Source organism: Strigops habroptila, chromosome 1 (assembly GCF_004027225.2).
Source record: "Strigops habroptila isolate Jane chromosome 1, bStrHab1.2.pri, whole genome shotgun sequence".
In the NCBI taxonomy this organism is placed as follows: Eukaryota; Metazoa; Chordata; class Aves; order Psittaciformes; family Psittacidae; genus Strigops; species Strigops habroptila.
In genome coordinates this window covers 134285451-134310302 of record NC_044277.2, presented here as the reverse complement: position 1 = coordinate 134310302, position 24852 = coordinate 134285451, and the positions used below count along the sequence as shown (strand labels likewise).

The 24852-nt window shown below is 40.4% G+C and overlaps 1 protein-coding gene across 3 annotated transcripts in view; it reads left to right on the top strand.

The window, feature by feature from the left end:
* Positions 1–24852, top strand: part of RFTN1 (raftlin, lipid raft linker 1) — a 98092-nt gene that overhangs the window by 8611 nt on the left and 64629 nt on the right. For all 3 annotated transcript variants that reach the window (XM_030498014.1, XM_030498005.1, XM_030498022.1), the window contains exon 2: positions 2464–2619. In XM_030498014.1, coding sequence (XP_030353874.1) covers positions 2475–2619 — 145 coding nt within the window. In that variant the 5' untranslated portion in view covers positions 2464–2474. The remainder of the gene's footprint in view (positions 1–2463; positions 2620–24852) is intronic.

Genomic DNA, 24852 nt, shown 5'->3' with positions numbered 1-24852 from the left:
CATATATGAAAGAATAATCCTTTGCTTAATGTAGTAGTTGCCATTAAAAAAAAAAGGAGCAGAAAGTGTCATTTTGGGAACAGAAAAAGATCCTGAGGATTTTTAACCCTAAATGCCAAAAGAGAAAAAAATCCCAAACTCTAGGTTTTGTTTATAGAAATTGTTAAAACAAAGTAGTGTTTACTTTTCTCTCAAGCAGGGAAGGGAAGATTGTTTTCTGTTCAATATTTGGTGGATTCACAGGTCAGTAACACGTATGGCATTTTGGCATCTTCTTTTTTCTGCTTCCAGTTTCTGTGCAATCAGATATTTACTGTGGTGTTTTTGTAAGGTTTGATGTGTTGGTCAGTCCTGTCTGATGTATTTATTAGTGACTCTGCAATACGATGTAGGTGTGCACTTAAGGACTCTGCAGATAATGTGAAGGTGGGTGGCATTGCTGAGCCTTGAAAGACTTCCCAGCATTTCCAGGGGTGCAGGAGAATAGGGTGAAAATATTACTGAGTGGTAGAAATGCAAAAGAATAGAGGAAAGTTATGGGGAATGAGTTGCAAACTCCTCAGTTACCTGTGTTGGATAAAAATAAAGGGAAATAGGTTCTTTGTCTACTGGGAAGCTGATGGTAAACTGTGAATGTAATTCAGCTGTGAATGATGATTTTAGGTGCAGTAGGCATGCTATTCGCAGTTGAGACAGGGGAAGCATCAATGTTCCTTTAATAGGCCTTGTTAAGATCTCATTTTGAGCATATGGTCACCTGTGTTCATGTAGAGAAATGAAAACAGGAGTGATGCAAATGAGAGTGAGTGGGGTGGTGAAGGGAGCAGAGCTTCTGTCTTGTAAGCGACAGGAAAGGAATTGAGCACATTTATCCTAGCAAAATATGAGAAGGGATTTGGTAACTATTCATAAAAATGATTTCGCAAGGAAATATGAGGGAGGGACAAAAATTACAAAAGTTTAAGCACAATACATGTATAAATAAATTGCTATTAGTAGATCCCAAATGTAACTTGGGGCTGGAAACTGGACTCACTTTCTAACTATTTGGGGGATGGAGCTCACAGGGCAAAAGCTTACAAGCACCTCTTTGGAGGCAGGGAACCTGAACTGGGTTTTCATTCTCTGCTTTAGGTTTGTTAACTTTTGAGGTAAAGGCTGTCCTCTTCTGTGACTGAAGTTTTTCAGGTGCTTGTTGCTATCTGTTAGAGGTTGCAGGGAGGCTGAAATGCTCATCTTGGTGATGCTTCATGCAGCGCATTTACACTGAATGGATCCCATGCCTCAAAGTGTCTGGGTTGGACTGAGGGAGCTCCTCTTCATCACTGAGTGTTTATTCTGCGTTTCCCTCCCCATCTGCAAAGCATGAGTTTCTCCATGTAGTTGGAGGCAGTATGTTAGGTGGATGGTAATGAAAAACCTTAGGTGCCTGGCTGGTGTGTCTTCATCTTTTCACACTCACTGCTGGTTGAATAATTTGCCTCAGTCCAAGCAGCATTGTTGAAGAGGAGTGAAAGGATTTCATATAGAAATCATAGAATGGTTTGGGTTGGAAAGGACCTTAAGATCATCTAGTTTCAATCCCCTGCCATGAGCAGGGACACCTTCCACTAGACCACGTTGCTCCAAGCCCCGTCCAGCCTGGCCTTGAACACTGCCAGGGATGGATTTGGATCATCTGAGTATTTTCACCAAGCAATTACTCCATTCTTTCATACTTAGATGAGCCATAACGTGCAGGATACTGAGAAATATTTACTGTGTAGCAGAAGTGGTTGTCGGGAGTAATCCTTTAAAATGCTTATTAAAGAGAACCAGATTTATCTAGTCCAGTTCTATGGTCATGTGCCTTTTCTGGTGTTAAGATGGCTTCTGTAAAGTGCCATGATTCCCTGTGGTTTGTCTGAAAAAATGAGAGGGAAGGAAGTGAGGTAGTTTTCTCAATGCTGGTAGTTTTCTGCAAACCTGCCTTTTCCACTTAATTACAAGTGTAGATACTCATTTAAATGTTACAGAGGTTTCTGTTAAAGATACTACTGTCTGCTCTCATAGTAACTGCATATATAGAAATTGTTATTAATTTGTCAACCCTTACATTAGCAAGTTACTTTGCATTTTCAACCACTTTTTATAATAAAGACTATACTTTTTTATAATGGTGTATGCATCTTCCAGAGTATACTATTGAATACATTTGAAAGATGCAAAATACATGCATTAAACTGTCAATTTCCCAATAAAATAATAGCATGCCTGAGGGTTGGTATGAGTAGTATGTACTTCAGTTACTGTCTGGGCATTTAGTTAATTCTCCTATTTCATATAGTTTGTCATTTAGTTATTTAGTTTGTATTTAAAAACTAAAAATCCCCATAATGTACTAGCGTGGTGCATGGAACTGGAAAGAAAAAACCTAAATGAATGTTGCCTATGCATTTTCCTTTTTCCCTTTCCCTGCCTCAGGAGCTGCTGAAATGGGTTGTGGATTGAACAAACTAGAGAAGCATGATGAAAAACGACCTGGTAATATCTATTCAACTTTGAAGAGGCCTCAGGTAGAAACCAAGATAGATGTTTGCTATGAATATAGATTCCTGGACTTCACGACACTAAATGATAGTAAGTTCACAATATTTTTCTGTACTTTTTTTTTTTTCCTATTCAAATTAACACATTAATTGCTCCGTAATGTTTTTGAATAGTAGTTAAGTTTTTAGAATGTCTTTGGTTTCTTTAAGTAAAGTGTCTTCTCTTCAGTCATAATGCTGATGGGCAGAGATGTGATTGAGAATTTTCTGTACGTTTTTAACCGTAGAGCTATTTGTAGATTGTCAGATTTTAGGTTCTTTTAAACTCTTTTCCCCCTCTGTTTTTCTTAATTTCTCTAATTTGGATGTTTGTTTCCTTAATTTGCATTTTATCCAAGTTTCATATGGTAAAGCAATTCAGGTCTGCCAGGTTATATACTGCTCTTTTTTATTCCTCCCCGTCTGCTCCCTCAGGAGTATTTTGGGACGTTGAAGTTAGTGTTTTCAGTTTTGCTAACTTACCTTAAATAACTGTTATGTGGTTACAACTACTTACAGATGCACCCATGTGGGTAGAAATGGGATAGTGGGAGACACTGAAGATGTAAAACATTGAAAGGCTGAAGGTCCAGTTTCATGCAAATTTTACCTTTCTTTTTTTCTCCTGTCTGAAGTAGTCTTGCTTTAATCCACATGACAATCCACAGATACTCCATTTCTTTCCTTCCTGATTGACATCAAGCATCTCTGCCAGTATTGTTCACACCATCGCCTGTGCCCTCTTTCACTTCAAAATTAGCCTGTTCTACAAGCAATTACTCCTCACACCGTTTGGAAATCTGAAGCTTGAGCAGAAGGCTGGGACCTGCTTCTTGCTATATATATAAAACAACACAGCACCAAAATCTGTTACAGCTCGTTGGCAGGATGCCAGGTAGAGCCTCTATGCTTTTGCCCTGCAGTGTGCTGCTGCTTCTCTTGATTTTGCAAGTCGGGTCAAAGGAAAAGCCAAAGCAGTACGTCTCTCACTCTGTGAGACAAAGTGCTGCATGTGACACCTCTAGTGCACTTCAGTATGTTCAGCCCAGAGTAACGGGAATTGGTTTTTAAAACTTGCTGCAAGTGAACTTGGATCTGGAACAAGGTGGAGGCTTGGAATAGGTGGTTGGACAGGAGCGTGCTTTTGCAGGCAGTGTGGGAGCTGAGAAATGCTGTCTTTGCAGACTTTGCGTATCTCCTACACTCATGGATTCTTGTGGGTTTTGTTACGCTAATGGGGTGCACTGCATTCTGAGAGCACTAAACAAATGGGAGAAGGATTTTTTTCATGTTTATGTATTGCACTTGTTTCTGTGCTTATGTATTTATATTTCAGACTGAACTGTTTATGTCCTTTGATAGTTTGACAACTTTCACTGAGTTGTACTGCACATTGAGTCATTAGTGAAAATGAATTAATATTGAGAACACGCTTCTGTGGGCTTTTCTGGGATGCTCATCACTGTTCTGTCTGATTGCTTCACAAGCTTTAGCATTCTCCTGATACCTCATGAAGTCTCATCTTTGTTACTGTATGGAGGAAGAATCAGTACAAGCCATAGCAGTGCAACTTGCCTCAGGCACAGAGGATGTCTGGCACAGAGCAAAAAATGAAACCCAGACTTTCCAAGTCTGATTAAATTGATAGGTTTGTTGTAAAGCATACTTGTACATTTTTCTTACTTATCATAGATTGTTTTATTATGATTTTAGGAGGCATAGTTTTAAAGAGACTGTAAGTAGAAGTACTCTTGTCAAATGATTTGGCTCACCAAAGCTATCCAGCTCCCATTGAATTCCTCTTTGGCATGTTGTATCCCCATCACTCCAGTCTCTGAACATGGCAGTGGACAGGCAGATGAGGAGGGGATGTAGCTGGTTTTCGTACTCTTTTTCCTTAAGATAACCCCGAACTATGTGGTCCTGGGATTGCCAGGGCAGCAGCCTGTGGTTGTGCATCTCCCTCCCTATTAGAATCATAGAATCATAGAATCATAGAATCGTAAGGGTTGGAAAGGACCTTAAGATCATCTAGTTCCAACCCCCCTGCCATGGGCAGGGACACCTTGCCCTAAACCATGTGGCTCAAGGCTCTGTCCAACCTGGCCTTGAACACCGCCAGGGATGGAGCATCCACAACCTCCCTGGGCAACCCATTCCAGTGCTTCACCACCCTCACTGTAAAGAACTTCTTCCTTATATCTAATCTAAACTTCCCCTGTTTAAGTTTGAACCCATTACCCCTTGTCCTACCACTACCGTCCCTAAGGAAGAGTCCCTCCCCAGCATCCTTGTAGACCCCCTTCAGATACTGGAAGGCTGCTATGAGGTCACCACGCAGCCTTCTCTTCTCCAGGCTGAACAGCCCCAACTTTCTCAGCCTGTCTTCATATGGGAGGTGCTCCAGCCCTCTTATCATCCTCGTGGCCCTCCTCTGGACTCGCTCCAACAGCTCCATGTCCTTTTTATGTTGAGGACACCAGAACTGTACGCAGTACTCCAAGTGGGGTCTCACAAGAGCAGAGTAGAGGGGCAGGATCACCTCCTTCGACCTGCTGGTCACGCTTCTTTTGATGCAGCCCAGGATACGGTTGGCTTTCTGGGCTGCAAGTGCACACTGCCGGCTCATGTTAAGCTTTTCGTCAACCAACACCCCCAAGTCCTTTTCTGCAGGGCTGCTCTGAATCTCTTCTCTGCCCAGCCTGTAGCAGTGCCTGGGATTGCCCCGACCCAGGTGTAGGACCTTGCACTTGGCTTGGTTAAACTTCATAAGGTTGGCATCGGCCCACCTCACAAGCGTGTCAAGGTCCCTCTGGATGGCACCCCTTCCCTCCAGCGTATCAACCGAACCACACAGCTTGGTGTCATCGGCAAACTTGCTGAGGGCGCGCTCAATCCCACTGTCCATGTCACCGACAAAGATGTTGAACAGGACCGGTCCCAACACCGATCCCCGAGGGACACCACTCGTCACAGGTTTCCAACTGGACATCGAGCCATTTACCACAACTCTTTGCGTGCGGCCATCGAGCCAGTTTTTTATCCACCGAGTGATCCATCTATCAAATTGATGTCTCATGTTGTTTGTCTGAAGGCTCATGTCGCACTATGTAGTGTTACAGCGTTCCAGGTTTTTCTCAATGGTGACAGCATTATGGGTTCATTTATATTTTTGCTCAGAAATAATCTTTGCAGATAACCAGAGTTAATGCTGAATGTTTCACCTGTGTCTCTCTGGATTCAGAGGCTTCTGAAAATGAAATGCTCACAGCTGTGTAAAAAGAACATTTGGATTGTGAAGTCTGTCTGCTGTGAACCTACCTTAGCCCTTTCACTGTGTGTATATATATACTGACATCATTTTTTCCACAGGTTTTCTGCTTCATTAGGTTTTTAGAATAAGCCATGCTAAATTATGAGTGGCTGCAGAGTCTTTTATTATATCCTTATTCTAGCCCTTATTTAGAACACTAGTGAGACTGGCTCTGAAGACAGGTACTCATTTTTCTCTGGGGCTTTTCTAAAACATTTACTGCTCTGATAACTGTATCTCTCACAGGCATTTAATCTTAATGCTGAGAAGGATGTGATTATCTCCATGTTACAAGAGGGATCTAATACACAGATTAATGCCAGAAGTTTTCCAAGTTCTTAGCATTTCTTCGTGTGTTAAAAGCAGATCTTGTTAAGCATAAGTTTTCTGCAGCTATGCATGGGGAGATACTGCTACCCTCTCTTGCCTCCTGTCAGCTCTGTGAATTGATTTAACTCATGGATCTGGCAGAAGGCTATGCAGTCTTTTTGTTTGGTTATCCTCTGCCAGATCAGCATCTTGTGGAAGGGTCTGAAGAATGCTGGAGCTGGTAGAAGTGGTGGGAGTATGCAGTCAGGAAAAGAAATAGGACCTTCTTTGAGTCAGCTGACGCTGTTGCAAACTTATTCTCTTAGCATTGCTGTATTGAAACAGGGATAAAATACTGTCCTGCTGGTCATTTCTCCGCTGTGTTAGCCAGAAACTTAACTTTGCTTCCTTGCTTTCTTTGGTTACTGTTTAGCTTCTGCCATACACAGCTGAAGGAATATAAGGAAATATGCTCTGTTATTATATTTTTAAATTTTTTTCCCGGACTTGAGCCTTGCTCTGCACTGATGCAGATGTCCAGTGGAAAACAGTGTTTGATCACTTATTTGAGTACTGTATTAATAATGCATAGACGCAAAAGGCAGAATCAAGGTTGCAAGTGTAAACTTCGTTCTGTCATTTCCCAGTGTTACAAGATTGATGTACTTAGAAGTAAAGTGTCTAGGGGAAGATTTTCCAAGCTTTCAAGGAAAGCAGGCTATGAAGAATATGTCAGTTTCCATTGTGTACCACAACACTGATAATCTTCGTGGTTCTTCAGAATTGAAATGATTAGATTTGCCACTGTCCTTCTTGCTCAAGTGTGATAATTGATAGTAGCAAAGGGTTATCATCTAGTATAGACTAGCACTTGAGGAATAAGAAGTACTTTGCTAAGAGGTGGGTATGTTTGTTTGGAGTTGTTTGCTTTGTAGTGTCTGCTTACAAGCCTTACCTTTCTTATTACTGCTGAGGTGGCCTTTTCCAAGAAATCACTGTCTCTTTTCAGTGTTGTCTCTTGACAGCATCATCTTCTGTTCTTTCTTTAGTCATCTACACTGTGCAAAGTCTGTGGGCTGCTGTTCTCCCTCGGGTGAAATCACATATTTTTATTTGTCAAGAAGTCATTAATAGGTTTGTAAATTGGATGGCTTATTGCAGGGTCAGCAAAATACTAGAGGAGGTGCAGAGGAAGAGCAGGGTCTTCTCACTGTTGGCGTCAGTGAGCTACTAGGCTCCCCCCCCGTAACAGGTAGCTTCATTCCTGGTGTGCTTATCCAGCTCCTCAACTCTACCCACCCTACTGTCATTCATTCACTGAGTCAGGCTTGCCTGTCACGGTACAGTCTAGGCCTGTGTCATCTCCATCTTCAGCTGGTTTCTTCTGACAGGTTTCTACCCCCAGTCATTTCTTCTGCTGCTCGCCCAAGTCATTCTGTCTCAGAGACCCACCACTCCTCGAGGTGGCATGCAAGGCATGCATGGTGATGCCTTGAAGAGGGTGTACACTCGCTTTACCTGAAGTTTGAATGTTCTGGCTCTCTCCTGGCTAATCCTCGCTCCAGACTTCCTCAGTTTGGTTGCCTTCTCATTGACTTTGAGACAATGCTAATGCTAAGTGGAAATGATTGAATTTTGTAACATTAAAAAAACTGAGGCAAGTCAAAGGTGGCAGCATTAGATTAATGTTGCAGCAAACCTCTTGCTACAAAGCTGCAAAAGACGAATTATGGCCTTTACTGGAAAAAACAACCCAAAAGATTGTATCGCCTGCCTCAAAGTAAACTGATGTTTATTTCGCATCCCTCTCTGTTTAAATAAAAAGAGCTGAATAATGATCGTATTGTACTTTTTTATATCCAAGTTTTATTGGAAATAAGAAGTAAATGATGAGCGAACTAGAGGAAGAAATGTGCTGACAAATGGAATAGCCATTTAAAGCAACCGCATTTTCAGCAGTGACTCCGTGGGGCAAGCTGTTTTGTTTTGTTGTTCTGTTTGAAAGAGAAGTATTTCAATAATGTGCATTCCTTCCCTGCTCTTATCTGATGTACTTATTTTGGAAAAATTAACTGGCAGTGACAGGACGTACAGAAACTGAACTCTCCCTCTTCATCCTTTATTTCTTTACTTCCACCTCTTTTCAGTTATGATGACCTTCTGAGAGAAGCCAGGAATCTGATTGTTATTTATCTCTTCCCTTCTCCTCAGAATAGTGTAGAGTTTTTTGGTATTTAGGGGATTTTTTTTTTTTCCTACTGACTTGATTGGATCTTTTTGCATTGCTTTACATTCCTACAGTAATTCATTGGCCTGATGAGTTATGACAGGTTTTGCCCTTGAAAAGAGTTGGCATGAAACATATGCTGGCCATGTGATGAGAATGAAATGGGGGTATAAATTTTTTTAAATGGGGAAAGGCTGTACTCTGAACAAGCCATTTGTGCTATAAAACCACTAAAATCCAGATGTTTTGACTGACAGAATGAAAAATAGCAATACTTCACATGTCCCCAAGAAGTTCCAAAGTTATAATGTGAATACAAGGGCGTATGGTTTTTATCCTTATTGGCAAGAATTTGTGTCTTTACTAAAAAAAAAAAAAAAATCAAAATGAAGAAAATTATTTGCAAAGTAAAGTTATTAGTTACATTCCAGCATTTCCATTCTGTTTTTGCTGGAGTGTTGTAAGTGGTGTTGTGTAAGTACATATATCTTACCAGGACAATACTCCTAGTATTGCAGATTTGCTACACACATAAAACCTTCTGTTTTGACCCATTTTCTATATACATGTGTGTTACATATATTTATATGTATGCATATATGTGTAAAATTTGAAAGTGTATCTATCTTCCAAGTTCTGACAAGCTTCTGGATACTACACAATAACGGTTTGGAACCAGTTATACTGCTCAAAAATAATTTGTTACAGTCCTATAACTGCTGTGGCTGGGCTTTTGATTGAATTTTACTGCTTTTTTCTAACACAAAACACAAATAATGCGTTAACCTTTATAAAAGACATTATATTACAATCAGTAGTTAAAGAAATATTTCAGTATGGACATACTCTGAATTTGGGATTACATTTCAGTTGCACGTAGGCTTAAAAAAACCCCAGCACTCAGTTTTCCTCTCAAAGGGGGTAAAGAAGAAGTCTGATTGGAACTTGGAAGCATCATGCACTGGAAAGTGCCTGAGTTAAGGATAGAGAAGGCATTTTTCCTATAGCATATGTATGCATTTTTTTTATCAGGAAATTCTGTTTGCTACAGAACATGTTTGTTGTTGACTTCAGTGATTGCTGTCTCTTCCTATCGGTAATTTTTATATTACATTAAGCAGCTATTTGTGCCTGGCTTCTGCTTTCTGTTTCTCTTCACCATTCACTTAAACCTCCCACCCCCCATCAAAACCACACAAAAACCCCCCAGTTCTCCAAGCAAGTGGCTGTACATCTGAAAAGAGAAGAAACTCTGCGTTTGCAGGTGTTATTATTTAAGACTAGTAAAAGTCGTCGTTTCCCCATTGGTGAAGTTATTTAATTTCCTGTTTTCATTTCTGTAAGCAAAAGAACATAAATGAAATTAGCATTCTATTTTGTATTTCAGGTTGACCAGGTCTGTTACTACCATATTGTCCTCGGGAGTGATGAAATAAAATTAGCACGGCAAAATATTGTTAGGGTATTAATGTGGTATGGTAGCTTGAACCAGACTCCGTATAGATTGTCTACAACAGGCTGAAAGATTGCTTCAGAGGAGATTCATGTGTAACAGGTTCAGAGCAGTGAGATGATGAGCAGAAGAGGCCAATGGATTACTTCTGTGCAGCCTAGATTCTGCTAATGCGTCCCCTTCGTTTAAGCTTTGTCCGTGTGCATATCCCATTCACCTTCGTTTGACTATATGCACATGATGAAAAGAACCGGCATAAGGAGGTTGCTGGATCTGGGCTTCAGTCCTCTCTATTAGCGCAAACATGAAGAAATGAAATTTTTTGGCTTCTCTTGGTTTTCTGTTTCAAATGAGTTACAGTCTGTAGTAATATGTAACCCTTCAGGACTTGCCACTGAAAGTCACAGCAGAATGGAATGTTCATGCTACAGCAGTTTATAAGTGTTATTTGTGTGTCTTGGGAAACTTGCAATTTGACATAAAAGGAGCATTCCATATGTTAGTAGTTTAATAAATGTAATAAATTACATCATAAATGTAATTGCTTTAAAGAATTGTTAGGAAATAATTTGAACTTCTTTACCATGGTTGCCTTTTTAATAAGGCTGCATAACTCGAGTAAAATCTGTTAGAAATAGTCTAGTTTCCAAATGCAAGCTTTGCTTTCCATAATTACAGTCTCTAGATCGTTATTAATGGTACACTGTGTGCACACATTCTCTCTTCTATATGAATAAGCTTATCTGTATCTGTACATCAGTAATGTGTGTAATACGTATGTATTGTATATACATTTATATTATTGAAGGGGTAATTCATGAGGATATGAACATTCAATCTTTTCCATTTTGCTTTGTGGCTACACTTAATTGTACTAGAACAGAAAGTACGAAGAGCTTTATCTAAAGTCGTGTGATGACTGTGACAGAACAGGGAATAGGTCCCAGGAGCTCCAGTGCTCTGGCAGCTAGATCATGGCCTCCAAAGCACTCTTCTCACTGAATCTCAAGCAAGAGCTAATCAATATTACGAATTAAATTTCCTAGCTCATATCTTAACAGTTATATACCTGTAAAAAAGCTGTACTTTTCACACACCTTCAGATGGAAAAAACCTGTAATTTGCTGGTATTGCCTGTCTCCTAGAGATCCAACTGAACTGTGTCGCTGCTATTTTGTGTTAGAATAATACATTACGGGCTAGATGAACGCTTAGATACAACATGCTAGGTGTATTAGAAGTCTCAAATATGTTAAAGAGCATGCTTTTAGGTACTGTCTTTTCAAACTGTGATCGGAAACATGGTTTTCTTTTAGATGCTTTTATGGACTCTCACCCCACATACATCTAGCGATGGAATAGCCACTTTTCTCCATGGATTCTGCATGTGTAGTTGGGCAATGGGTGTGTGCCAATGAAAAATGGATTAGGGAAGGAAGGAACGTCTGCAGGATGTTTTCTATTTATGCATGTTCCAGATTGTGAAAAAATATGGCTGCTGCAATAGTCATGTTTGTGCTAAGTTTCCTAGTCTGTACCCATTCTTAGACTGAAGAATCGGTAGCTATAATACTCCATTCTTACCATGCAGTCGTTGATTTGATCTACTGTGTTAGCTGAAGCTTCTTCTTAATGTAGTTAGTTAATTATTGCAAGACATGCATACCGTACATCACACATACATGAGTGTTGTAATTTACTTGCATCATGGAAAAATAGTTATGGATCTGTCTAAAGAGCTCTGAACTTCCATGTCTTTTTCTCAGGAATTGCACGTGATCCGAGTGGTCCTGTCTTTTCTTTTGCCTCTGGCTTTGCGCATTTTTCTAATCTGCATGAGGTTTTCATTCTCGTGATGCTGTTCAAGAGCCAAAGAGCTGGACTTGGCAGTCTGCAAAGCTGGTAGACAGGCATTTCTGATGGAAGGGTGAGATTCTTCAAGCCACAGGGGCCCAATCCCATTTTCTCAGAAACAATACTTCCCCTGTGTTTAGAAGGAATAGGGGATCACCCAGTGGCTTTTAACTTTGAGTAATAAATGCCTCATGGTTTTATTATGGCAGAGAAGTGATTTGGAGTCATCTCTGTAGTAATCTGCTTAGTCTTTTTAGTACTTGTTACTACAGTTTCTTTGACATCAGCCAGATAAAAGATGATATACAAAATCTGAGCAATATTTTAATGGAGTTCTTAATCATTTACCTTGCAAATAAGTGGCGTTGTTTCGCTAAAATCTCATGCAAATGAAAAATGAAGAGTTGGTTAATTCTGGGTGGAGGATACCCCCTTTGAGGGAGAACAGGAATTGTTGGTGTCAGCTGCTCTTGACTGTGAGAGGTTGCATTTCTTAATCATACTGAAAAGAAAACGCTGAGTAGATGTACCTAGACTGTGTGGGATTTTTTCTGTTTGCATTTATTTTTCTGATCTTGCTTTATGAAGAACGAAGGGCCTCTATTGGAAGATAGTGGAACACTGGAAACAGTGTGAACATCTAGCTGTTTCACATAACCTGTAACAGTGTCTTGGCGTCAGACCCCAGGGCACTGGCTGGTATAAGGCTGTGCATATCTCAAGCCAGCAGTGCGGTGCAAGAGGAGTAGACAGCCAGATTGGAGCAGTTGCTTCTGGAGAGTTTACACTGCACTGAATGTATTTTGAAGGTTTTACTTTGGACGAAAGTTAGTGTCCTCTTGTACACTGGACATCCAGCTGCATGTGTTTCAAAGCAGCCTGAGGGAAAGGTATCTGAACCATGTTTGGTTTTTGGCTTGCGAGCCCTTCTGGGAGCCACTCGAGGAGGTGCTATTTTGTCCCAGTGCCTGTGTGACGCAGATGACTGTAGCTTGTCATTGCCTCTGCCAGTGACACTTGTCAAGAGATTTCACATTCAGACGCAAGTTTAATTTCTGTTCTGCTTCTGCTCGGGGTTTGTTTTCTGTTCCTGCTTTTCCATACGTGCTGCCATTGCACCTACTGCCTTATGACTTCTGACTTTTTTGCCAGTGGCAAAAATGATGAGCATCCTCCTACAGCTGTGGCAGCTGCTGTGGGAGCACGCTCCAGATGAGCTGACTCCCTCCTGCTCCCTCCCTGCGTTTGTCTGAGGACGAAGACATGGACTGTCCTTTACTTTCTTCAGTTTTCACTCTTCTGTGTGCTCTGCCCTGCATCCACTGGAGGCTACCATGGGTGTGTGACACAAGGTTGGACTGGTTGGGCTAGTAGTTGCCTTTCTGCACTAATGATGGTGTGGTGCCTCAGAACTTGCTGTTGTTACAAGCTGATGCCATGACTTTGCCATCAGTCTATGAAATTTTGGGAGTCCAAACCTGCTCTCACAGGTCTGGCTGTTGTCCTATGGAGTCCCATGATTGCAGGACCTGTTGGTCAGTGGCTAACCAGTTTGGAGAGGGAAAGCAAATTTGCAGTGGGCAAAGTCATGATCAGGGTAATGCCATCCTCCAAACAGTGTTTCAAGCACTGCCCTTGCAGAGAGGCATAGCAGAGCTGAGTGTCTAGAAGTGAAGAGATTGACCCTTTTCCTGGTGGCATTTGACCATTTATTCGTGTTAGGTGGGCATAGTTACCTTGTCTCTTCCCTGGCTGTCAATGCTTGTTTTGACTTTTCCTTCCTGTTGGCAAATGCCTTTGGCCGCTGGCTCACTGGCCCTCAGGAAACCTAACAGACTTGGGACTGAGCTATTTGCTAGGGAAAAGCATAGCTGAAAAGCAGCAGCAGCACAGCATGCAGGAAAAGGGAGAGGTGAGGGTGAATCCTGTGCCCTGCTCCTCTGTGAAGTGACAGAGGAGGGAGAACTGACAAAGGGACGAGTGGTAAAGTCTGTCCTGCTCCCTGGCTTGAAGAGGAGAGACTTGTAAGGACAAGGGAGATACTACAGGCTGATTAAGTCCTGCCGTATGGAGATCAGCTCTTCCCTATTCTCAGCAAGGAAACATGCATCTCTCCCTGGGAAGCATCCGTTCCTTCCCTGCATTCCTTTTAGCTTGCAGAGGAAATGGCCTGGCAGTCCTGTTCCTAGGCTTTTGGCTGAAGCACCCCCTTCAGAGCAGGACCATGTCCTGTCAGCTGCTCGATGGGCTGTCAACACTCAGCTGACATGTCAGCTCATATGAAACTCCGAAGGGTCTTCATAGCCAGAATCCTTCAATCCTAAAAGCTACGTCCATGCTCTTTCCCACAAAAAAATGCAGCAATCAAGATGTCTGTCAGCCTTGTGATGAGCTGTAACATCCCTAGACCAGGCTCCCTGCCATAGCTTTCCTGCTGCTGAACCCCAGAAAACGTGTGCACTTCAGGCTTCTGTGCTGATAAAGTGGAAGGCACAGCTGCAGCTAAACAGCAAGAGTTCATGCAATGCTTTTGCCAACTTTATTCTTAGAGAAGACCAGCATGGCCCAAAAGGAAGTGAAAAGCAAAGGAGGGAAAGCGAGATCTGGAACTTCTGGAGCAGGGACAAAGATAGGGGAAAAAGGGTGATGGGGTGTTCATGTGGCCCACACCAGAAGCACTCCCCAGTGGACCAGCATGTCCAGAGGGTTAACTGGAACAAAAACTAAACAGCAGAGTCCAGCTTGGGCATCTGCCACTGCCTTGAAGTCATGGGGAGAACATGGGAGATATGCACCCTGTCTGCATGCTGCATGCTGAAATGGGGAATAAAGGCAAATCTGTTCCCAACATCCTTCCATTGGACAGTGCTCTCCTCCCCCTGTAGAGTGACTGATCCATGCTGTGGGCTCTCTGCAGAGGATCCCACACGCAGCTGAGAGGAGTTCAGGAGCAGGACCATGTTGCTGCTGCTGTTTCCCTAAGGGAGTATGTGACCAGGTACAGAACGAAGGGCACCTATTACTGGGTCTTCCAGAGAGGTAAAACTACCCTGGCCTGGGATCTATGCTGTTGTAGGTCATGGACATGAAGACCCCAAACGTTGTGTATAGTGCCATTGTTGTGATGTTGGCTGCTGTGTTCCCCTGTGTTTGAATAGGGAAGGGGTTTTACAGCAGCATCTCTCTGTGTCTGGAAGCCCAAGAGGACTGTGTTAGTGTGGCACTTCATATGCTCTGCTCACTTTGTTGCCAGGATAGATGTGGGCACTCACTCATCTACCCTGGGATAGTGGTGGGAAGAGGAGACAAGGTCTTCAGAGAGGAGGGGGCATCAAGACAAAATACAGCAGATAAAACAGGGGAAGAATACCAAGGGGCAGGAGGAGCTGAACATGCAAACTGAAAAACCTTGGTGGTGATGACTGACAGTAAAAATGGAGGGACAGACATCATCTGATTTGTTAAATAGGAAGAGGAGACATGGCATTGCATGGATTTTCAGTGTTTTGGGAGCTTACTGGTGCCAGAGGGATGTGTGTTTGTTGTGTTGATACCAATGAAGCCCAGCAGGGACTGCGGCTGTCATTCTGACAAGGTTTGCTGTTGAGTTCTTCCTGCATGAAACGTGTGGTATCGTGCACAGGCAGGCACATGGTCTTGTATTGAAGAAGACAACTTACATTTCGGGGTTCAGATCCCTTTTGGGTCTTCCATGACAACTTCTTTTGTTCTTTGAATCTGAATGTGACAGGGAAAACCTCCCCAGAGTGTGCAAGACTTAATTCATTACTGAATAGGGAATGGCTACTTTAAACCTTAAATGCTGTCATTCTTAGGGAAGATCAACATTTGATTTAAATTTTGTCTGAAGGATAACCTGAGAACATATAGGTAATTGAAGTCTATCATGTCTATTGTGCATAGAAACCGCAGGTTTCCTTGTTTTCTTTGCCCAGTTCTGTAAATAGGTAGAATTGTTGCTTTAGCAACAAGCATAATTGTGACTGCAATTTAAATAAGGTTATGAATATTGTACTCAGCAAAGTAATGTAGTTTGCAAACCTGGCTGTGTATCAAGTGTTAGCTGTTCTTCAGGTTAGTCTTCTTACAGCATTTGCATGGGTTTTGTTTGTGAATGCCTGACCTGCATTTTCTGTACCTTGACTTAGTGCTGAGAGGCATTGATCCTATGTCTGTGATACTGCATTGACATGAGACCTTTGTTTCTGTTTTTTCAGTGCCTGTGTGTATGTGCACAGGTGATAGCCTAACAAGTGTTCTGTATGTACAAAATATAAATGTAGTGCCAAGCAAACATCTCAAATTGGGCCTGGTATAATGTGCCTTTTCGCATTAGGTCAGTTTAGGGCTGCATTCCAGGTGCTTCTGACACCTGCCTGCTGGTTCATGGCCAATCTGCAGCAATTTCAGAACTCTGCAATGTAAATTCCTTGGTGAAACACTGTTTGACCTTTACTGTCTTACAGCTTTTACATATTACAAAGCTGATAAAGATTGGTCCAGGCTTCCAGATTGTGGCCTTCTCTTTAAGTGATCAGGCAGCCTGGAAAAATGTTCATGGTTCATGTGGAGGACAAGAACTGATTAGCATTTGCTGAGCATTGTGCTAGTCTTGCTTCCAGTTCCCAACCCAGCTCCTTTGGCACTTGTTCAGGTACCTTGGCAGAACCTTGGCATGTGATGGATATTTTTGCCCATATCTTAAACACTAAACCAAGTTTCAGTGACTTGGTTTCATCTTACTGCAGTCATACAAATACGTGATATCGTGGACATAATTACCACATGAAATTGCAACTTGCTTTCTGTGATATAACTTGCACACCCAGCAAACTCTGTGTGTAGTTATGCTTTTGCAAGTGGTTTCGCTCTTGTGACACACTGTGCTGTATGATAAACTTAGGATCAGCAGCAATGTCAGGGGGTTTCCCAGGTATGAGGTGGTGTATGAGAAATTTCATCTCAGTCTAATGCTTACTCAGCTGCTGTAGCTACTTCATATGGTTCTTACTCGTAAATGGTAACCCATGCATTGTGATGAGGTCTTGTACAGGAACTGCAGGTTTAAGCCTTTCCAACCAATTGGTTTTTTGCAAACCCCACTTATTTCATATCAACGGAGCTCTGTATAGTTGAAATTGTAAAGAAGTCTCTCTTCTTTCCTTTCCTTCTCTGCCCAAATAACGTCCACTCAAGACTTGCAGTGATTAGCTGTAGATTCTTCTTGAAAGAAACAGTCCTTTCAAGGGGAAGAGAATCTCATTAAGCCTTTGCTGTGAGCTGCAGCTCTTGATCAACACACGAAAGACAAGCTTGACAGTCATCAGGTGAGTTAAGAACTGGAAAAATATTACCTGTCTCTGTTAAACAGTCATCAGTTGAAAGAGTTCATCTCAGTCTGAGAATACAGAGGCTTCTGCGTACTATGTGGCACATGAAAAATTAAAGACATCAAGGATGTGAGAAGTCCTAAAGATGCCATGCGTTTCCAAACGAATTGATAAAAGACCTTAAATCTGAAAGAGAATGAGGTATGAGATTTACAGATAAACAGATGGAATTTTGAGAAAGTTAGAGGTAAGCCAAGACACAGTTACTAGTGAAATATAAATAAACAGCAGTCTACTGCTGTAGTTCCTTGGTTGCTAAGCCCTCTATTGGTGTTCTTTTATTTGAACAATTGTTTCCTTGAATTTCTTAATAACAACTGATACAAGAATTGACAAATAGTGCTAAATTGCATGGGTTAATTCACTAGCAATTACTGTACAGATTATTAGTAAGCAAAAAAGATTAGCATCTACTTTTATCTCAAATCACAAAACAAAAGAACGAAGAGAGAGTGACAGAATAAATGGTCTTTTGTTAAGTTATTGTCTCAAAGTTTGGAACTGTGTCAGAATCACTTTTTTGTTTTGTTTTGGTTTGTTGTTTATTTACTTAGGAATGCTCAGCTCAGATGCAGCATCTGTCTTTCTTCTCAGTCCTTATTCTGCCCGATTTTTCCAGCTGGGTTGAATGCCTTGATGAAGCCTTTCAAATGATCAAATAGATAAAATTGTACATATTCTGTGGGATTATTTTCATTGTTCTCCACCACATGTTCACTGAATAAAATACTTTATAATTGCAAGACTTTGTTTTCAAGCTGCACTCTTGCACTGCTTGTCGGCTTTGTTGTTTGTTTAGTTTTTTCATTATAGTAAATTTTGGAGCAAAATTGGTCTGCTCATCAATAAATACTTCCAGGGAGTCCTTCCAGAATGATTGGCGAAAACTCAGACTGTTTTATCAGTGATATTTCATTATGAGCCAGTAGCAGGTCTGGCCCTTCTTGACCTAAAAGGACTCAGAAAGGACCTAAAAGGACCTAAAAAGACTTAGATTCTCTGTTTTGCAGAATACTTAGGAATGGAGAGAAGTGCAAGTGTCTTGAATAAAGACCGTCATACGATTAGAAGTTAGAACCACATGAGACTGCTTGTGACCTTCACAGGCATTATTAGGAGCACTGAGAAAACAGTATTAGCCAAGGCGTAGAGGCACTGTGCTTTGCACGCTTACACAGGTTTGCTCCTGAGGTATTGTCTGTGCTAGCAGTGGCTGACAAGAACAATAGCGAACAGTTCTGTTGTTGTATGCTGGCGGTGAATATGCATCCTTATACGCCACTGTGCCACCTAGAAAGGTTATTTTCTATTCCTTGTAAAGCAGACAGAGAAACTGACCTGTTTATTTGCTTCCGTATTTTATTATTTAATCTGTAAGAATGTGCATTTATCAAAGTAATTTTTTGATGTCACTAATCTGAAGGGGATCCTATTCAGGGGGTGAGGAAAGTCTTAGATGTGAAGATTGTCTGCATAATGCTTTTTAATTACCACCTTCATACCATGAAGGAATTCTGTCCCTGTTGGACGGGACATCTGTTACATCTTTATTGCATATACTTACTACTTTGGGATTAGATTATAATAACTTCATTAACTCATTCTTTGGCAGCTTTAAAGGTAAGGTATCTCTGCTACTTGCCTTCTAATTCCCAATAAATGTTTTAGATGCAGCACTTTCTGACAGAACTACACTGAGAAATTAAGGTAAAATGATGCCTTCTCATAAGCATTTGGAGAAATACTCTGCTACCTTTTGCAAACAAAATTGCAACAACCACCATTTTATTGCAAAATTTAAATATATGTGTGTATATAATTTGGCTTTGGTTGTTCCATTCTAATGATGCTTGAATTTGTGGCCGTTTTCCCATGACCGATATTAAACAATAGATTTGCATGCTATCAGTATTACTGTGTGGGAATTCTTCACTGGAAAATAGAAACTGGCCACATTTTTTTTTGAAACAAGGGAGTAGGAGTTCAAATTCTGGAGAATGACAGGAAAATTTGCTCTAAGCAAAAAAAGCAGGGTTTTTTGCCAAGAAAAACTTTTTTCTTTAGTAAATCCATCACCCATGCTCTAGCAGACTTGCTTAAAAAAACAAAGCAGTACTTTTGGGAAGTGCTTTGTTAACTTTTAACAGCCTTTTCCACTACTCTTTGGCTTTCTATCAAGTGTTCTTGCCAAGTTGAAGTGCTGTGGTGTGTTTGGCAGTGACATACTACTTTTAGGTGCCAGTGGTGAACTATTGCTTGCTAGTAGTTTTCAGTATTCTGTGAAAGCTTTATCACTGTTAAATACACCGTTAGAGGTGTTACAGAAGGCAGTATCCCATAATACCTTTAGCAGGATTTTCTTTTCAGGTCCTTGTTTTTGAAGGGTATTTTTTCAGAGGGTTTGGGGGTGGTAGTGTGATGGCTTTTTCTGTTTTGTTTCTGAACTGGTTTCCTAGGGAAACGAGAGTTAAAAAAGGCTCACAGTCTGTCTGTCTCATTCCTCCAAATAATTATAACCACACAATTTCAAACCAACTTGCTAGAAATTTTTCAAGATGATTAGGCTGCTCCTCATTTTGTGGAAGCTGTCTGTTGGGTAGAGGACAGACATCTGTATTGATCAGGGAAAGGTGAGGAGAACCAAGCCATGCATGCTTTCCTTGGTGACAGCTCACTGGCCAGTAAGCAAGTGCATTGCTCCAGCACAGCCACAAATCACTGTTGCTCTTCAGTTAAGGAATCCGAGGGATGGGAAGAAAGGAGAAAGGTGTGGCAGCAGTGAGGCTGGAGAACAAAAGCCTCTTTAGTGGGAATCACTCTTGATTAGCTATGCTAATGGAAAAAACTTGAGTAGGGATTTGTATGATAGCACTGTATATAGTGATATAGGTAGCAAGAAGTGTTTAGTACTGTTTTTAATCGGATTGTTAACCACCTTTGTGTACCAGTAGAGTCAGCAAATCCAGTAAGTGTTGACTGTAAATCAGGTCCTCTTTGCTATAGGTGTAACTCACCCTTAACTCGTTTTTAAAGCTCACCATTGCCTGATTTGTTGCAAAGTAATTGATTGATTTGGTGGCTGTAGCTTTATACCTTCTGTAATTAGTTTATGTGGTCATGCTAAAAATCATAGGTGGGGTAATACATGGCTCTTTCATATGCCAAATTAATCTGGAACTGTTGGAGAAATTACTTGATAGGGATTACTGCCACCCTGTATTTTCATACATTCCCACGCAGATCTTCACACGTTAGGTGTGTCATTGGAGAGAGAGTTTCCTGTGACAGTTCTAAACAGTGAGGATTTGGATCACAAGTTCTTCCTCTCTGGGCCTGTTTTGTGGCGAATTCCAGAAAAGGTTGTTGTTCCAACTGGATTGCTCCCTTTGATGCTATGGTGTATCTGAGATGTCCAAGTACAGCCCAGTGGTGGCACTGAGAGCAAGTCCTGTGAGGGTGATATGAGGTCTGCTGTGATAGTTGAATTTAAATCTCGCTTGTGTACAGACACAGACTCTTCACATGAAATTCACATACCCTAACAGAGGTATTCTCACAATTTCCAGTGATGGGAGTATAGTTATCAGTACAGCTGAACAAAAAGCAGAGGTGAGGGCAAGAGGGCTGAGAGGAATGGTAAATACTTTCTGGAGAATGTTTTGCATTTGGCTTTTCATTGCAGTTCCCCATCAGGCCTAACGACTGGAAATGAAGACAGATCTAATTTACTTTTTATTCCTTTTTAAAATTCGGAGTTTTCCTGGAAAGTTCAACAGATCAGTTTTTTCTCTGTTTATAATCTAACAGCTGTTGTGTGTTCTGGGTCTTGTATAGGTGCCCATAGAAGTGTTTGTGTTAGAATCACTACAGGGTAATGTGTTTAAAAGCAATCTAAAAGTATTGTATCTCCCTTTCCTCTGAATTTAGTTTACCTGCCTCTGAATATCTCCTGTTTATACTGAATTTCATCATGTAGCATTCTCTTGCCCAACTTTCTTTTTCAAACATAACCAAACCTGGGGCCAAAACCTAATTGAGAATATAGTTTCAAGTAGTGCTGCTTGCTTAGTTATACAATGTATGTTACATTTTTGGCTGCGCTAACATTTATTTAGTTTTGCCAGTAAAGCTGAAAACAATTTAACAGATATTTATGAAAAATTACAGGATTTCCCAAATAGGAGAATTTGATTTAAAAGAGTGCCAAAAAACACTGAGAAGTCACATTTTATATTATTTATCTTCCAAATGAAAAACATGCATAATTTGGACATGTCTTCTCTTTATCTAAAAAATAAAATGTCTCAAGCCAGGAAAAAGATAAAAAGATGACAGTCACTATGATACTTATTCTAATTTAAAATATTAAGTGCTCAGTGTGTACCACTGCCTTTTGAAGAAAAGGAATGTTGTTGGTTGATGCAGTCAAGAAATGAGAACATCTGAAATAGGGTAATATATAGACTTAAGTGACAGGATTGGAAAAAATCCATTTCTAGCTTTAAAATAAAAAAATCAAACAAACTTGGCGCACAGTATCATCCTAAATAAGATTTTACAAGAAAGACTAAAAACACCTATTATAACAGAAGGGGAAAATGCATGTGAAACATGAGATTTGAAGTGAAGAGAAATAGAAACCAGCAGGTAACTTTTGAATAAAGCCTTCAAGAGTTTCTAAAGCTGTGTGTCCTTTTCTGTATATATAACGCAAAGTGTTATGTATAAAATACATACAGACATGACCTGCCGAGAGGATTTTGGTTTCCCTGGAGACTATCAGTTCTCTGTTGCACAGGTTGGCTTGGGAAGTAAGAGCTATCTTGATAAATCCAAACCTTTCTTCCCAAGGTCATGAGATAGGTCAGTGAACTTAGATATTTGTGATGAATGCTGGATTTATAAAATGCAAACTTTTAAATGTTCTTATTTCCATGTCCATATGATATTCAGCACTTATCTTGTGAGTTGGGGAAAAACACCATGCTTTATCGTAATACTTTGATGGCAGTTTTATCTTCTTGTTTGTCTGAGTTGTGCCAAGTCTTTGATTTTAATCACAATGTTCAGTGTATCATGAAAAATGTGCATCCTATCATAGTGGATGCATTCAGCCACAGTGACTACTGATGATTTGTCTCCTTCCTTTTTCTTAAATGTTTTGATATTCTCTTGTCATTTGTCAGTGTGGAAACTAGGCTTCAATCAGGTTTACAGTTCTTAACTATCATGAGTACAGGAAAAAATCCCTAATACAGTGCATGCAACCTACTTGATCATCTGTGCTTGTTAAAAATAAAACCGGTAATCTCAAGCTTGTTCCCAGTTGTTTTGGATGGAACAACATAGATTAATATAGGAACCTTTCTCCCTTTTAACTCCTTGAGGAGTCAGCACATGCAGCGTTCTATTGACAATAGGATACAGTGATTTGGAAAGCTTAGAAAAACGCACAAATTCCATTTCAGAGGAGGTTTCTCATCTAGGAAAGTGTGCTATAAAATGAGTAAATTCTGTATAATTTGGAACTTGAAGTAGGCATTTTTTTTGTACTTCTCTGAGGATATTATCTCTGCTTTTTACAGTTCTTTTACTGCAGTCCAAGTTTGGTTATTGTAAAATTCGCAAAGAATCCAGTGTTACTTCTTTGTTGTATTCTGCAGTTCTAAAATCTGAAATGAAAATTTGCTAGAAATATGGAAAGAACATCAAAGTGAAGCATAAAACAGAGAGGAGAGGAAAAGGAAAAGGAGGGGGTTATGCCAGGAGGAAAAGACATATATGTATTAAAAAGTATGGGAGGAGAGAATGAGAAGATTCTGTAGGCTGCATGTCAGCTATGAAACTCTCTAGTGTTCGTTAGTACTGCTGCTAAGAAAACCAGCAAGCACATTAGCTAGGGAAGGGTCAAAGCAAAAAAGATACATCAGCCCTCCAAATTTTATGATGCCACCAGCTTCTGAGATATCAGAAGATCTCTTCAGTGAGTTTTACTTTGTTTTCTCCTTGGGTAGCTCCTCCTTCCCTCCTTTTTCAAGTGTTTGATTACTGGCTACTTGCTGTCAGAGGACATAACTTGCTGCACCACTGGTGGAATTGGTGGCAAGTCCTGTTTCACTACTCAAGTTGATCGAATGAACGGCATGCAGTGTTTGACTTTGTCAGCTAAAGTATTGCCATCAGAAGATTAACATCGTGTCTAAAGGCTTTAGGGCAGGGAACCAGTACTTTTTTGGGGGTTGGAAATAGATGGGAATTAACATGTTGGCCCTTCCTGTAGTTCAGAATTAACCCCTTGTCTCCTGTAATTCAATGTAATTCCTGCCTTTTTGGAATTTAGGTAGGCGATGAGTCTGTATTAATAAAAACTGCAACTTTGAACACTCTCTCCTTTTGGTTAGACATAATTGGAGTTTTCTTGGATTTGTGAGATATAAATTATCTGTCTATATTGTCTCTGTGTTTGGTCTGCACCAATTTAGGAAATGGAACCAAGCAGAGACAAATAAAAAAATACCATTTCAAAGAGCTGCTCAAGTACAGAAGGGATAGGATTTGGTTCTTTTTTCTATGCACAGTTTAAATGAGAAGTTCCTCCCCTTTTTAATCATTCATTTTGCTTTTTGCACAGTCATTAACCTTTCTTTTGTGTAGTAGGGGGCTTAATTTTGTCCATTTTCCATAATCCTGCCGCAAGCTAATGTGTGTAAGCTGTGAGTCATTTAAGAAGTGCTTGTCAGTTTATTTAGGTAACTAAACTTCTGTTTAGTGATTGTTTTTTCACTTAGTGGAGGTGGTAGCCTGGCTGTTTCATTTTTCTAAAACACCAAAGATGAAACCATCGCATATATAACCACATAGTGTTTGTGGCAAATGTACCCAGTTCTTAAGATATTTATCTTCTGCTTGCAAGATACAGAAATGAAACTTGGCCTGGAGAACAAACAAGATAACTCACAGATGCAATGAGATTAGACAACACGATTTATTAGACAAAGTTGCAGGCAATCTCATTGCATCTGTGAGTTATCTTAGTACTTTCTCAGTTTGACTAATGCATGTATCTACTGTTTCCTAAAGGAAAGGAAAGAATGTTGGTGTATGTCTGTGTGTGTACATAGACATATATGCACAAATATATGTATCTATATATATACGCACATATCTACATACATACATTCTTTCAAAGGGCATACATGCAGTTTCACAGTCTTTATGTGGTTTTCCCCCTCTACCTTCTTAAGATACAGTGCTTTGCTTTTGAATATCTTTAAGTTCCATTATTACATTTTCACTAAAAGTAAACGCTAGGAGCTTATTGAACAGTTATCCTTCATTTAAGTCCTGATTCCTCCTGCATATTCATTCTTCCTTTCTTTGATGAGGACATTTATTGTATTTGCCTTGAAGATTGAAAGAAAAACCACTGCTGTGTCATGTAGCATAATCAAAAAAGCAGAGTGATACGTTAACATCAAGTATCTTGCCTCTTCTGACAGCCTGAACAGTAATACACTTGGACTGTCTGCCTCAGCTTCAAAATTAAGGGACCTCTCTATATACCTCATGGAAGCTCAGGCTCTATGAGAAAGGAAAAGAGACTGTAGTACAGCTTGTATAGTTCTTACTCCAAAAGCTTGAGCTTTGAACTCATTAAATTCTAGCATTAGTGTGTTTCAGGTAATTAAAGCTGTGTGACAGTGTCAAAAGTACCATAT